The 13,633-nt window shown below is 33.0% G+C and overlaps 1 protein-coding gene across 2 annotated transcripts; it reads right to left on the bottom strand.

Annotated features, from left to right (window-relative positions):
* Positions 1 to 657: 657 nt before the first annotated feature.
* On the bottom strand, positions 658 to 12,861 carry LOC141833492 (uncharacterized). Of its 2 annotated transcripts, none has more exons than XM_074720952.1 (4): positions 12,377 to 12,861; positions 4,330 to 4,534; positions 929 to 1,450; positions 658 to 857 (listed from the first exon to the last, which is right to left on the bottom strand). In XM_074720952.1, exons 1-4 carry the CDS (start codon positions 12,834 to 12,836, stop codon positions 782 to 784), a joined length of 1,263 nt encoding a protein of 420 aa, XP_074577053.1. In that variant the 5' UTR covers positions 12,837 to 12,861; the 3' UTR covers positions 658 to 781. The 2 variants fall into 2 exon arrangements, with proteins under 2 accessions (XP_074577053.1, XP_074577054.1); XM_074720953.1 differs by having other exon boundaries at positions 4,330 to 4,531.
* Between the last annotated feature and the right edge of the window lie 772 nt (positions 12,862 to 13,633).

Below are 13,633 nucleotides of genomic sequence, written 5' to 3'. Positions count from 1 at the left end.
GGATTTTTCTTAATTTTATATGGTGTCTTTTTATGCATTTTAGCATATTGAGATTGCATCAGTATGAGACTGATCGTGTGGGGCCGCTAAGGTGGCAGATTCTATTTTTTTTAGAAGAGATTGCATCAATATTTGTGTTATACTCAATTTTGTGAATCTATCAGACAAATTGATTGTATCAGATTATTTTTTGACAAATTTAATTTTTTTTATGACATGTTTTGTTTCATGGAAAATCTGATGTTTATGTGGTTCTTTATTACAGGTACTTTTTGTTTGTGTTTATCCGATTCAATTTATGAATAATTGAATCAAACTTTATCTAATCTAATGGCCTCCTGATCTATATTGCGTTTATTTATCAAATCCACTAAAAATATACATAGTAATGACAAAATAATATTAGTAAAAAGTGATCATTTATCACCTTAATAGCAATAAGTTTATTTTGAAATCCATCATTTTAGTTTCATAGTTAAAATAATTAATGATAAAATTAGCTGTATCCATCATTAGATGTTACATTGATAATATTTTTTCCATTATTAATTGACACTAAATGCATTAGTTTTAAAGTATCATCATTAAAGTATCGTCACTGAATTAAGCTAAATAATTTATGTTCTACCTCTATAATTGTTACTTTCAAAACGAAAAGATATCAAGCAATAGATTTATATTATCAAAAAAAAACGACGGTTCAATTGGATGGTGGTGAGATGAGCGAAAAACGTTCGTCTCACGGCAGCCAAAGAACTTAAGCCAAACATATGGAAAGAAATCAGGTCTCTGAAGCAACATTTCTGCTGTACTTGGAGAAGACACCAGTTAGTACAGTCCTCTCCTTGATTTTTAACCTGAAACACAATTTCCAGAAACGGCTCATGCATTCCTTCAAGCAAAAGGAACATGGACTAAGCAGACGTACCTAGCCATGGAACCTGGCAAGCTCGGTTTCTTAGCCTGGACTTGATAAGTCTTGGTGGCCTTCTTGCTTGAAGATGTTCTTTTACGCCGTTTGCGAATTTGAGGCATAGATTCCTTTTGGGCCAAATTGTTCCAAGTCACCTCATTCCCATGTTCAAGACAACCACGAACAGGGATGGTAACATGTCCAGGACTATTTTCTCTGTCCTCAAAATATTTTGAAGTACCGTCACAAGTTCTCTTGGATAACATGTCTTTAACATCAGACTTCTCTGTTACACCTATACAAACAGACCCATCTTCAATCGTTCTTCCTTCTGAATCTTGTGAGACAATGTCAACGTCAGATGCTCCAGACAACCCAATTCCCCCTTTTAAGGATTTTGATAGAGAAAAATTGTCAGAAACATCTTCCTGAGGCTCAGAAGAGTCAAGAATACCACGTGCCTTTATGACATCACATGCAATCTGCTTCTCCACTTTACCAAAGCACAGAGTTTTCCTTGAATATGCTTGTACGAACCTGAAGTGCAAGAAAGATGAATATACTTGACGATTGTGAAAAGAAGTACAAATAGTGTTAAAAATATTGAAATGTATAAGCATGAAACAAAGGAAAGAAGACAAATACGTGACTGCTTATAAAAAATAGCTATGAGAATGTCAAGATAACTTATTTACCAAGCACATGACGAATGATTAGTTGCAATAGCAATTGATCCAAAATCAGACTTTCGGTGGAATTAATATAGTGGGCTGTTGCAATGATATTGAAACAATCAGACAAGAGGCTAAATAGCTTTGTGGACTAGTGAAAAATTGGAATCCACGAGTCAAACTTGCATATGCAAAACCAGAAATTTTTAATGATGGATAACAATCAAATTAGAGCTTGAAAGACACTCCTATCCTGTAACTTCGTTGGATTATCCACAAAATTCTATCTATGACTCAAATCTAAATAAAAAAAGCACAGAGTATCACGTAGGTATCGATCTTCAAATGTGTTGTCAGCCGCCATAATGATGCATGACTAGTTGAGACCTCCATTGTTAGACTCAAATCTAATGACACTCTCAAAATGGTTCAAAGTGTAAGGGTGAACTGTGTGTCAAGAATCAGAGTCATCCCATACGATTCAGATTGATTCAATACCAATCAACTAATTTTCAATTCTAAACTTAGCCATTAATAATCTATTCACATAATTAAGGAACAGTTCGTTATACTCTAACTCCACAGAATTGGATAAATAAGGAGTTCCACATAATCAAGTAAATAAACAGTTTCAGATAATAGGATGAATAAATAGTTTTGCATAATCAGGAAATAAACAGTTCAACATAATCAGTTAAATAAGCAATTCTACAAATCATTAAATAAATAAAGAGTTCCGTGTACTCAAGTAAATAAATAGTTCTGAATACCCAGGTAAAAAAAGTCCACATAATTCGGTAAATAAATAGTTCTGCGAAATCTGGAAAAAAAAAACAGTTCTGCATGATGAAAAATAGACAGTTTTAACATAATTGGATAAATTAACGGTTCACATAATCGGAAAGTTTAAAAAAATCACGTGTCTTATTCTATTCAATGGTTCATTTTTAACATTCGCCAGTCATATTGTGTATTTACCTTTTGCTCACCAAATATTGCTTCTTTGGTAGCAGTTCATTGTCTAAAACCCTTCACTCATCAAAGGTTGCTTCTTTATCGACAGGTCATCATCCACAAGAATAATCATTGGTTATCTCTTGGACAAACGAGCTCATCTAAGTCTTTGGTGGCTTCTTCCTCATGTGTCTTCAACCAAAGGATTATCTCTTGGAACTTATCCTAAGCAACTGTTTGCCTACCAAAGAATATTGTTAACATTTGTATTTTAGAGTGTCCTCAGTAATAGATGTTGACTAAAGTTCCTTACCCTCAACCTTAGTAACCCTTGTGTGTTTCTCAAGCTGCTTCAACTAAAAGTCATTGATATCTCCAGCCCTCGTTCTCAGAAACCAACATCAGTGACTTAATCTGTTGACCGAGACTTGATGGCTTCTTCCCTTAATAGGTGAGTGTATTATTAATGAAGAAGCTGAAAAGGAAAGAAAAAAAAAAAAAAAGTTTGTGCTAGATTAAGATAATGATGAGGATAATGACATTTGAAGTGGAGAGAATATGGAGTGATTGTGATACACTATAAATGCCTTTTTTATATTTTTCATATATTTTAGTGGTTCAAAAGATGAATTTTTTCAAAAAATTTAAAGATATTAATTTAATAAATGGATCATTAGACTCTTTAGTTATATAATGCATTTTATTATTTATGGCAATGTGTTTTAGAAACCTCATGATTGATACAACTCACAGTTCGCAAAATCACCAAAATATACATGATTTGAACCTCGAGTTAACAATCTTAGTTGAGACTAACTCAGACCTAGCCTTTATATAAGATTACACTCATGAGGAGATTCTAGAAGCTTAATTTTCTAGCTCAGGAATACAATACACAATCTAGATGTGGCAGCACAAGATAATTTTCAAGAATAGGTAAAGATACGCCAAAACACTAAAACAATCATTTCTCTTTTCTTGCAAAAAAAGATTGTCAGAATCTTATTAGTTCTTCTCACATGATGAAAACATTTTACTAGTTTATAGGCAGTGAAACCATAACTTCTTTGTCACATGAATCATGGGCTTTGCAAAAGCATCTAGATGGCAAGCAGTGGTAAAAGTTGCTCCAATGCACATTGATGGCGTGATTATATTTAGACTAAGAGTATCGTTTTCAGCAGAACAATATTTTAGGATTCAATACAAACTTTTGTTTGGAAGTACAACTTTCTTCATTTAAGATTCTAAGAATTAATGGCATCTTTGACCTGCATGTTGCATCTAGTCCACCCGTCTTTATTATCAAGCATGATGATTGATATAATGAGCAAATAACAGATTATTCAGGAACTGGAAGACTAGGAATATGAGAGTATGAAAGCTAAAAACAGTAGGAATCCAGTGGGAACAATACTCCACAGTACAAAATAATCTATCATGTTGAAAGATATTTACATGGACATGAATTAGCCTGACTTCTAGCATAAGAATAACATACTATAATTCAAAAGAAAGGTTGAAATGATAAAAGAATAAAATTGTTGGGAGTTAATTATTGATAGTAATAGTTTCTAGTACCATGAGCAAAAGTTGCAGCATTGAAAAACTTGAAACCAGGAAGGAGAACTTAGACAAGATATTCCAAGAGAAACAGAGCACCATCCCATAAATGAGCAGAAAAAGCAAGATCACCTTACTAATAGTAGATTTCCATCTTAGGTTAGGCCCTTTTGTAATTTGTCATATTGGAGTAACAAAATAAATATATATAAAAAAAAGAGAGAGTACCTATTAGCAGCTTCCTTAGAAGCAAGACACACAAATGCAAAACCCCTGCAAACAGGTTCACGAGTCTTTTCATTCCCGATAACAGCAGGGCTTATACTAACAAGCCCAGGGAAGCCTCTAAAAGCTTGCTGCAGGTCTCTGTGAATGTTCTTCTTCCTGGGGAGGTTCCATATACGCACACAGGTGCCAGGTTCAGCTTCATCTGCTGTTGCAAATACCCATAAAGAATCAATATAAGCTTTAAAGGTTTGAGCGATGGCATGGCATAAAGGTTTGAAATGTCAAACAGAGTAAGGGTTTTGATTCTATGTCAGAATGAGAATTGGTTTAGTGATGTTGAATTTACACAAAGTTGAACTTATTATTTAACCATCGAACAAGCTTAAAGAACGTGAAAAGCTGCCTATGAAGCCCTCTAAGCACTCTATCAGAAAGTAAATTCTGAGTTCTCGTTACAAGCAATCCAAAGAAAGTGTTATGTAAATAATAGGCCATGATAAAAGAAAGTTACAGAGACCAAAATATACACAGGTATTAACAGCAGTCACAAACATAAAAGATATCATGGTTAAAAAGTGACATTTATTGGTGAAATCATGTTACAAGTGATCAAGTTTGACAAAGTGGTTTTGAAGTATTTGGCATAGAGTTAAGTTAGCTTAATGTTGTGTTTGCTGATAAGGTTTTGTTAAATGTGCAAGTGCAATATTCTTAATAGGTGAGTTGGAAAAGTCCTAATAGATCAAGATTGACCAGACACTTGACATATAAGAAGTTCAGCGAACACCAATAGAAAGGAAGTCCAATAGGAGTTGATTAATGAAGTTCAAGTCACTTGACAAATGGTGAAGTCTAATAGAAGTTGGCTAACAATAAATCTAGATAGGTTAAGATTGATCACATACTCAACAAATGGAAGAAGTATAGGAGGCAAAACTCTTGGCAGACTAAAGAAGACCCGGAAGTAAGTGCCCTTGACATGTGAGTTGAGAGATTATGAGAGAACCTGTAATCTTGATTTTGGATAGTCTTTTTTCTAGGTTGTAATTAATGTTGACAAGCAAATTCAATCAGCAAAGGGTTAACTTCAATTGATTGAACAATTTAATTGACTCAATAGTCAACTAAAAATGTTCTGCTCGCAAACAACATGTTGATTTAAGTGAGTTTAGTTGACTAACTAAAATAAGTTGCTCTATATTTATTTTGAGTCGATGGGGCAATCAACTGAAGTGTTGTTTGAATTGAAAAATAAGATCGTTCAAGTGAATCTTATCCATTTGAGTCATGTGACAGGCTTTGTGTCGACAGGAAATGTTTTTCAGTCTCTAAAGATCTAATCTAGTTGAGTTGACAAATAGGTATTGAATCAACAGGGATGGATTTGAGTCAACTTGGTAGGTTTTGAATCAACTAAAGACAACAAATGAAAGAATCTTATTCCACTACTCATTTGTCAATTTACTGCCTTTTATTTTTGTTTGACCTTTAAGCTCTATACAAGCTTGAATTGTGTTTTACAGTTTTATCTTATTGTAAAAGCTTTTATATCAGATTTCTCCACCTCTTGTAAGGAGAAAATATAGTGATTTTTCTAGAGGTGACTCACAAGTCCATAGCCGTTAAGTAGAAATGTAGGGGATTCGAACTGCATTAAAAGAATCTTGTTATCATTGCTGATTTGTTTGTTTTTATTATTCCACCACATAATCTAAACATTTGTACTCCAGTTTTATTTGTCAATTTTAGATTTCTAGCTATTACCCCTCTAGCACCCACACACTATCCTACATTCAATATTAGAGTCTACCTACTCTCGAAGGACTAACCGCCAACAAGAGCCACTTTGAAACCTACATATAGTGACACGAGCAATTCAACTCCACACAGATTTTGTATTTTGATGGGGTATATATCTTGTGTTGAGGCAAGGAGATACAAGTGAGATGGTAGGATGATAATCTTGATCCAAGATGTTATGATGCATTTATTTATGCCAAATATCACCAACATATAAAATCGATGAAATGACCAATCATGAAGAAGACTAATGTACAAATCTATGTAGATGTAGCTCATATAATGATGACTAGAAATTCCCCTTTATGCTTAGTTAAAAATTCAAATACTTTAAAAAACATTGAAAAATAATACATAATGGAATAGTTGTCTAGAAAATGAATAAAAATACAACTATGAAACCATTTCCAAGTTTGTGCTATCTTTCAAAAATATGAAGATTTTACATCAAAAATTATTTTTTCATGTTAAATTTCACAATGATACATATTTTTGCAAAATTTCATGGATTTTCAACTTATGTGATTTTTTTTATGAATTCTTGATACTCAAATTGCAAAATTTCTTCGGTCGACTGCGTTAATTCAAACAAGTAATCTTAATTGAATGTTCATAAATCAAAATTTTTATTTTTATTTTATATCTTTACCTCCCTAGAAGGTAGACCATATTTTAGAACTTTTAAATTTAATATTTTTATTTTTAAAAAATTTGTAATGTTTTAATGACATTTTTAAAGGGGAGGAGCACAAGTAAAGGGAGGGACAATTTGCCTTAAGGGGTAGACAAATTCAAAATCAAATTTTATGTTCATGCCCTAAATTTTTATATACTTTCTTGTCTAGACTATAAGTTCAAACTCTTTCAATATTTTAATTTTTGTTTTTGATGTAAGTCAAAAGGGAGAAAATGAGAAGTTCAAGGTAGAAACTTTAATACTACCCCGAATGACTTGGGAATGTATTTTATTTTTTATTCATACTTAAATGGGTTGTCAAACATCAAAAAAGGAAAATTGTTGATGTAATCATGTACTAAAAGGCCGAGTTCAACCAAGTGGTTTTGATGAGTTAGCTTTATACCATAGTTATTTCCATTCATTTTAAAACCAAGGACAACTTTTTAAATTTTCTAGAAATTTCTAACAGCAAATAAATGATGTTTAAACTTGTATTTTTAACAAAAATATATATCTATTTAAAAGATTCATCTAAAAAAGAGGTAATTTGCGGTATTAAAACAACCTAACACTTTCAAAAATATTTGAAAGCTAATGTTATATAAGTTCTAATTTTTAAAAATTTTGAATATACATTATAAACAAGTTACGGCATAAAAATTTGAGACTATTTTAAAAGATTAGATAAATATTTTTTTAAGCATAAAACTATCCAAATGTGCCAATTAACTATAGTTGAGCTAACTACTTTTTTCTAAACTTGCTGACACACCCAAAACTAGTTTAATATGATAAGGTCACATTCTTTAATATCCACAACTTAGTCCTCGTAACCAGTTTTATTAGGTATTTCCTTAGATACCTTTCTAATATTTTTGGTCCTAAAGGGTTCATGATGATTTTATATTGAGTTTGAAATCATGTGATTTTGTATGGTGCTTGAAATGAACCCCATTATAGGTAGGTCTTAGACATCGATTTGTAATCCAAACTAGTTTTGTTTAAATGACCTTACACATTGGTTTGTAACCAAAAATCAATTTGTATACCCAGTTGTCAATTTTTCTAAGGTCTATTTCATGTCATCAAGTTTTGATCTCCTAATTTTATGGTTCACATGCCTACGACTCAAACACATGTGTTTCTTATTTGATTTCACACCTACTTAAGAAACAATCTAAAATTACAAGTTTTTAAAATCTCATATCTCACATGCTATAAATCCTTACTTTTGAGTCTTCTTCAACCTTCCTAGAGTCTCACTTCTATGATTTCTTCCACTTGCCAAGAGGCCTCACCTAGGAAGATCTTTCTCTAGCAAGAAGCATAACTTTCGGGTCGTCTTTATCTATCAACTACTGTTGGACTTCTTCCACTAAGTATCTGATCACCCTTGATCTATTTGAACTTCTCCTTCTGCCAACTCCTATTGAACTTTTCCTTCCACTAAGTATCCAATCAACCATAAGCTGCTTGGACTTCTTCTTACAACTACTATTGAACTGCCTTGTTTGCTAACACCTATTTAACTTCTGCCAAGTATTCAATCACTATTGACCTAGTTAGACTTATCCATTTGCCAAGACCTTGAGCTTTACCATCTATCAACACCTGTCATACTTTTTCATCTATCAGGTATTTAATCAACTCTACCTACTTGGACTTCTAATTTCAACACTTGTTGAGTTATGACTACATTTATAGTAACCTCTAAACCTATATACTTAACAAATATTTAATAAATATAATATTAACTTAAACCTTTTGCAAAACACAAAAACCATTTAGTCAATCAACCACATGGGACATAATTGCACTGACAAAATGGTAAAACTCAATGTTTATAGTTATATTGAGATGAAATGATGAATTATCTTTTAAGAAACATGAATGGGAGATAAATAAGAGATCAAAACAAAAATTTCAAGGCTCTTATCTAATTGCTTCGTACTCACTAGGTAATACAATTTTTATGGTTATAGTATATCTAGTCAAAGTATCGAGGCAGTTAAGAAATAAACATAAAATGTCAATGAAAGAACAATGAGAATGTAAAGATAGATGTGTATGACTATTAGAATATATATATACAAATATGTGGTCTAATAAATAATAAAAATGAGGGAAAAAATATGCTAAGATGGTACAGTGGTATTAAAAGAGAACTAATTGATTATTGAGTCAAAGAAGTTGAATAGATTGAAAAGGGAGGATAGACAGAAATCAAATATTTTTATTTTACAAAATAAAAAGTAATTTAAAAGATTTTGAGTAATATTAGTAATTTTCTAAAGATATTCCTTTTCTCTAAAGCTAACAATACAATACTAGTATTTGAAAGTTGAAAATTATTCTTTCTGCTTTCTCCCTATTCAACAAGAAAAAGGGGAAAAAATAGCCTTACTAAATCTTCCTTCACATACCTTGACCAGCCTCTAAACCTAGGGCAGCCAGCTTGCTTCCCTTTCCAAATGTGTGAAACCAGAGCTACCCATTCAATATTTGGGTTTCCAGCTGAGCGTTAAGCAGTCTCCAAAAACTTATTAGTGTTCCATCAAAAACAAGATTGCTAGAAGGCTGGATCCATGGCAAGGAAGATTCCTATCTTTAGGTGGAAAGTTAGTCCTCATCAACAATGTTCTTTCTTCCATGATGGTGTTAATGAACCATTTATTATCTTCCAGTATGGTTTATTCAAACTATTAACCTCTTCCTAGGGAATTCTTTTGGAAATCTAGCACAACTAATCTCTTTGCAACGAGACCGCTATTTCATGGGGCATTGTGTGTAAGCCAAGGATGGAGAAGGCCTAGATATTTTGAATTTAAGAATTCACAACGTAGCATGCTTGAGCAAATGGTGATGGGAAAAGCAACTGGCTGATGTTCAGTGGTGCGAGATAAGAATTGCCTCTATTTTGGTCAAATGGGATTGGCTTGAAACTTAATTCCAAGTAGATGCACTTTTGCCTTTTGTTTGGAGGGGCATACTCATATTTTGAGTTTCAGACTTCAGTGGTTTAAGTATTTAGGGAAGATTTATCATCAAGCGGTTAAATTCTTAATACATCTACTCATGGATTCAAATATCATGTCGTGCCAATCAGCCTAGACGAAATTTTCCATTCTGCATGTAGACCGACACCGACACAGTGTCACGGGTGAAGTGGCCACCTCACAACATCCACCGTGAGGTTGCAGAAACATCCATGACTTCGCGGTTGCCTCTAATATCTTTAATAAATTTATTTATTTAATTATTTATTATTTTTAAAATTTTATTTATTTATTATTTTTTATTTCTAATCATTAATTTAAATTCCTTCACTTATTTTTTCCTTAAATTTTTTCTCCTCGATCTGCTAACTTTTTTCTTTTTCCTCCTTTCTTAATTTTTTTTCTCCTTCATTTGTCAACGAGGGTAAACAGAGAGGAAAAAAACATCTTTAACTCTTTAAGAATGTTTATTTTTTTCCCTCTATCTATCCACAAGGTAAAAAAAATAAACCTCTTTAAGATGAAGGAAACATATGTTAGAAAACATACAAAAATTAAATATAATATAATTTCTAACCTTGTAAAATATATTACTATGAATTAAATTTTTAGTTTGATGGATTCATTCATAAAATATTTATTTGTGTTTGACGATGACTAGTAATCTAATGCAACCTCAACCTTTTTCATCTAGGCTTGGGACCAGCATTGACAGTTTTACTATGAATTAAATTATTATATATATAAATTTAGTTTAATTTAAAATTGATGAAAGTAAATCCAAATTAAATTAAATTTGAATCCACTTGATCCTTTCATATCTATTTGGTGAACTCTGACTAATTTTGAATTAACTTTACTTAATAAGTATCAAACATTTTACGAGATAATATCAAAATTGAAGCTCAACTTTCAACATCTTAATTATAACTCAATAATAAGTATTTATAATAATCAAATATTAATAAAAAAATTAATTAATATATTTATATTTTAAAAAATACCGAAACCATATTGGCACGGCATGATATGGTACTGAAACCGTATCATTTCGGTCATAAACCAAAACTTCGACATGACTCAAAATTTTAAACCTTGCATCTACCTAAAATTGGAGATTGGTCTATTCATCTCATTTGGTATTCCTTCTCTCTAAGAACAAATTAGTTTTTGTGATGGAGACAATTGACAATTTCCATTAAAAGTTTATAAACACAAAAACATAGATTCCAAAGACTAACTTTTAGTTTAGCATGCTTTGGAAAATGATGAGCCTATTTGGGAAATGATATAAAGATCAACAATTCCAAAGGTTTGAAAACAAAGGTTGAAAGTCAAAAGCCCTCTATAAGTTTCCAGCAATTACAATGTGTTAACTTCCAATGCTTGAAAAATTGAAGTTTCAATTAAAGAGACTTTATGAGGCATTTATGTTTCCTACATGAGTCTCCATGAGTACTTTATGTTTCGTATGTGAGTCCTTTATGATTTCTATGAATTCATCTACTAGTATAAATATGTATGTTGCTATACTATTGGAATATAGAAAAGAAATTGAGTTTTTAAGAATTCTCTTAGATTGTGTGATGCAATCTGTGTGATGTTCTACCATCCTTTTACACTTCTTTACACCTAATTTCATATTCCGACTCCACAAACATTCCAACACTCTATCTCTCTTCTTGTGTTGCATCACTTTGCTTGGTTGGTGGTTCATGGTAGTGCCAACACAAAGTATAGACTAAGGGTTGAGACAGCTAGATGATGACCCAAAGTGTGCACTATGTAAAGCACGCAAGGAAACAATTTCTAAACTGTTTTTTGGTTGCCCTTTGCCTTGCTAGGCTGGAGAAAAATGGCTCAAATCTGGGAATGGACCTAGACTCACCCAATCTTTCAGAAACTTGGGAGACTTTTGAGAACCAGCTTAGCTTGGTAGCTTGTTGTGTGCTAAGCACAACCATGCAAGACCAACTTTCGATGGTGTGAAAAGCCCCAAAATGGCACCATATTCATGTCTTGAACCTGGAGTGAACAGGAGTTGATACAGGATGTGAGCTATTCAGCCCAAACAAAAGGAGCATATGGACTTGGATGTGGTGTATCAACAACTGCTGTAGCCCTGAGAAGTTATGGATATTCTGCTTCTTTAACTGACTTGGTTGTTTGATAAATCGGTCCTGATGTTGTACTGTTTTTTCTGGACTGCAGACCTCAATTTTGTTGGTAGTATGGTCTGCATACAATTGATCTGATAATTTTACAGGGTCCTGACTGCGCTCATGACCTTGACACAGTAACCTAGACACCGAACTATGTAGCTTTAGCTCAATGAATCTATGTTCTTACTCGCACGAGCTACATTTCACCCCAATATTTTTCGTTTTTGACAAAAAATCGAGAAGAAAATATTGCTAATGTAGCCTTAATTGTAGTTCAACGACTAAATAAGACCCCTATCGACCTCTCAAACAGTTGAGGCTCATGGATTATTGTTGTTGTTTCATTAAGTCCCATAAATTGTGTAAAACAAAGGGCTTCATGGAGATCAATGAACATGTTGGGAATTCACCTTTATGTGGCGCTTTTTCCTTCGTCTTGGGTCTGTCATCACTCATCTTAGGCTTGTTCTTGAGCTTATTAAGGTTCTCAATCTGTGTTTTCCTGCTCCTTTCAATCTCCTCCCAGAGCTCATCCTCCAGCCTGGTATCGTAGTTCTTTCCCTCTCCGAATCCGGGCGGTTTGCTGCGCAGCCACTGCCTCATTTCCTGGAAAGGCAACGTCGATTCGTCCACGTCCTCATCCGATACTTGTGACCAGCCAGCATCTTCGTCCCCTTCTCCCAGCTTCCGGCTCCGCTGTCGCCTTGTCAATGCGGGAAGCGGGATGAGCCGGCGGCGTCCTGGCAACGGAATCGAAACCGTAGCGGCGACGCGGCTGCTAAAGGGGAGGAGGAGGCAAGGCGAAGAGCGGTGGCGGTGGATGAGATGGAGAAGGGCTGCGGTGGAAGGAGGGGCTCCTACGCTAAGCATCTTTTTTCTGGAGTGGAGGATTGGTCAGTTGTGCCGACTCCGTTCGGAGATATCATCATCATTTATAAAATATAATGCAAGCTTTAAAAAATTTTATTAATATTGAAAGGCTATTGTGACACCTCTCAACTATAGAGGTTTTTCATAAATAATTCACTGATAAATCATAGACTATGAAGTAAGTCGGAGGTTTTAAATCACATAAATGTTATGTGATTTGTGTGGTTAGTAGTGCTTTTCAGGGTAGGCTAATACCAAATGAAAATTATGATTGACTATTTATCTCTTAGCCTTGCTCAATGACCTAATTATCTGTGGAATAAGAATATTTCATAGTTTAATTCGTAAAATAGAATATAGATGATTATATAAATTATTAAGTAAGATCAAATGAATAATCTCCTCAAATGATAATTGTTCAAATTTAGATTTAGTTAAATTTTGATTGAGGATCAATAGGATCTAACCATAAGTAGTGATAAAAAAAATGGGGGCAAAAATTAAAAGGATGCCCCATATTTAATGAATCATCAAATGAGCGCTTTTTTTATAAAAATCATCAAATCGTGGTGTCCCGCTATATTTTTTTATCTCGATGATATCCTTATTTTTAATATTATTGTAGCAGCTATGACTACTGCTACAATATGATAAAATAAATCACTTCACTTTAATTAAAATTATCATACCTAAAATATTATTATATCAAAATATTTTTTATCATGGTCAAAATTATTTAAATTTAATTAAAATCATTTTAACTTGATTAAAATTATTTTAAAAATCTTTTAGAATTA

This window comes from Curcuma longa, chromosome 8 (assembly GCF_044706935.1).
Source record: "Curcuma longa cultivar G26 ecotype Majalengka, Jawa Barat chromosome 8, ITB_CL_G26_1.1, whole genome shotgun sequence".
NCBI lineage: Eukaryota > Viridiplantae > Streptophyta > Magnoliopsida > Zingiberales > Zingiberaceae > Curcuma > Curcuma longa.
Note: the sequence above shows the minus strand (reverse complement) of the source record. Positions and strands in the feature narration are given on the sequence as shown.